Source organism: Dioscorea cayenensis, chromosome 14 (assembly GCF_009730915.1).
Source record: "Dioscorea cayenensis subsp. rotundata cultivar TDr96_F1 chromosome 14, TDr96_F1_v2_PseudoChromosome.rev07_lg8_w22 25.fasta, whole genome shotgun sequence".
NCBI lineage: Eukaryota > Viridiplantae > Streptophyta > Magnoliopsida > Dioscoreales > Dioscoreaceae > Dioscorea > Dioscorea cayenensis.
In genome coordinates this window covers 1,665,283-1,667,209 of record NC_052484.1, presented here as the reverse complement: position 1 = coordinate 1,667,209, position 1,927 = coordinate 1,665,283, and the positions used below count along the sequence as shown (strand labels likewise).

The 1,927-nt window shown below is 41.4% G+C and overlaps 1 protein-coding gene across 1 annotated transcript; it reads left to right on the top strand.

The window, feature by feature from the left end:
• The first annotated feature begins 706 nt into the window (after positions 1-706).
• On the top strand, positions 707-1,725 carry LOC120276348. Its single transcript, XM_039283071.1, has 3 exons — positions 707-1,083; positions 1,157-1,277; positions 1,360-1,725. The coding sequence occupies exons 1-3, from the start codon at positions 886-888 to the stop codon at positions 1,527-1,529; spliced, it is 489 nt and encodes a 162-aa protein (XP_039139005.1). The 5' UTR covers positions 707-885; the 3' UTR covers positions 1,530-1,725.
• The last annotated feature ends 202 nt before the right edge of the window (positions 1,726-1,927 follow it).

Genomic DNA, 1,927 nt, shown 5'->3' with positions numbered 1-1,927 from the left:
TCGCGACCTTTTTTCTCTGGCAAGATCGAGATCTAGATCGAGGTGGAGATCAAAATTCCAGAGTTCGAAATCCCATTTTTCATGCAACGTGACTGTGATTGTGAGCCGCATGCTTTGTCTCATCTGCCCAAATTCTACTGATAAAAGAGATTTTGGGGGTGATAAATACACTCACAAAAACTTATTTCTTAAATAGAGACCTCATTTTTTTAAACAAAAACCCTCATTTCTTAAAAGCAGAAAACTCATTTCTTAAACAGAGACTTCATTTTTAAGCAGAAACCTCATTTCTTAAGCAGAAAAACTCGTTTTTTAAAACAAAAACTCATTTTTAAATAGAAAACTCATTTTTAAACAGGAAACTCATTTTTAAAGCGATAACTCATACCTCATATTTTTAAATGAAAGCTTCATTTTTTAAATGAAACTCATCAGACCTGAGGCGTTATAGTCAAACCCCTGCTACACTTGCTACACTTCCCATGCAGGGGACAATTTCGATCCAAAAATTTCAAATTAACTCTATCGATCATCATTAGATGTTTGGGGGTTTAAAAAAATCATAGTATTCAAAAGGAAGGGGTTTTTGGGGAGTGTAAAACTAACAGGGTATTTTTGGCAATATTGCAAACTTACAGGGTGTTTTTGGCAATTTCCACTATATTTTAACATAATAATATTATTATAGAGTTTATAAATGTCTTCATAAATTAATAGCACAAAACTTCAGGGACTGTTCACGAAAGTTACAAAAAAGAAAAATTATCCGAGGGACTCACAGTAACTTTCGCCTCAACTGTACGGAAAATCCAACCTATTTAAACCCATTTGAAAAATTTTGAAATCCATCTTCGTCTTCATCGTCGAAGGCTCGAAGCTTCAGCAATGGCAGCGGCGGCGGCGGCGCTCCGGCAACCATGGACGACGCTTTGCACTATAATGGCCGCCGATACCTCCAACCCCTCCTACCGCGCTTGCTCCCTCTGCGATCGGCCCCTCCCCGACTCCCCTTCCTCCTCCCCCTGCCCTCTTTGCATCCGCCACTCCTCCGCCGCCGGCTCTCACCGCCTCTTCCGCCTTCTCGTAAGCACATACCGAAACCCTAATCACCATCTTTGTTCTTTATCTCTGATCTAGATCTACAACAACTCTCCAGATCTCCATCGCGACATCAGACAAAGTATTGATTGTGATCTGTTTCGATAGGGCAACACGCGCGATCTTCGGCGGCAGCGCCGATGAGTTCTTCGACCTTTGCGAACTCCACCCTGACGCTGGTTTCTCCATTGATTTTTTTTTTTCTTCTTCTCTTTGTTTTTGATGGTGTTTGTGATTAGGGTTTTTGATTTGGTTGTGCAGTGTGGATGGCTGGGGAGATGATGGTTGGGGAGATTTGCCGGGTGACGTTGCGGCGGCCGACGAATGGCAATGCGGAGCACTTGCGTGCCGTGTCGCTCGTCCCTCTACGCGCTGAGTTCCGGCCGGTGATTGCGCGGCTGCGGAGCTTGTATGGAGCTCCGAGTCATTGAGGTGCGCATCAAGTGTTTGTTAAAATGCCCAAATCGGGGGATCCCAATTTTCTAAAGTGAAGGGAAGTGATATCACTTTCAGGACTTCTGTGTTTATTTGTTAGAAAGTGAGATTAGAACCGAAGAATTTAAGTGTTGGATGAAGTTGTATGAGTTTAAAAAAAATTTTAGAAGTGAAAAAAAGTTAGTTTTTATAGATTGACTCACTTCCTCCCACTTCAGTATAAAAAATATTGAAATGAGTCTAGTTCAAAATTCACTTTAGTCGGAAGTGGAGAAAGTGTCACTTCTCCATTTCAGCATAAATGAATACCAGAAGTGGGGGAAGTCAGACCACTTCTCTCACTTTCCCTCACTTTTCTTGAAATAAATGCCTCTAAAACATATTTATATTAATA

Excerpts from the sequence above, each read along its gene's own strand:
- LOC120276348 (XM_039283071.1), top strand. The coding sequence starts at position 886 with ATGGCAGCGGCGGCGGCGGCGCTCCGGCAACCATGGACGACGCTTTGC. Across the intron at positions 1,084-1,156 it reads ACCGCCTCTTCCGCCTTCTC|ATCTCCATCGCGACATCAGA; the intron begins GTAAGCACATAC and ends ACAACTCTCCAG. Across the intron at positions 1,278-1,359 it reads CGAACTCCACCCTGACGCTG|TGTGGATGGCTGGGGAGATG; the intron begins GTTTCTCCATTG and ends TTGGTTGTGCAG.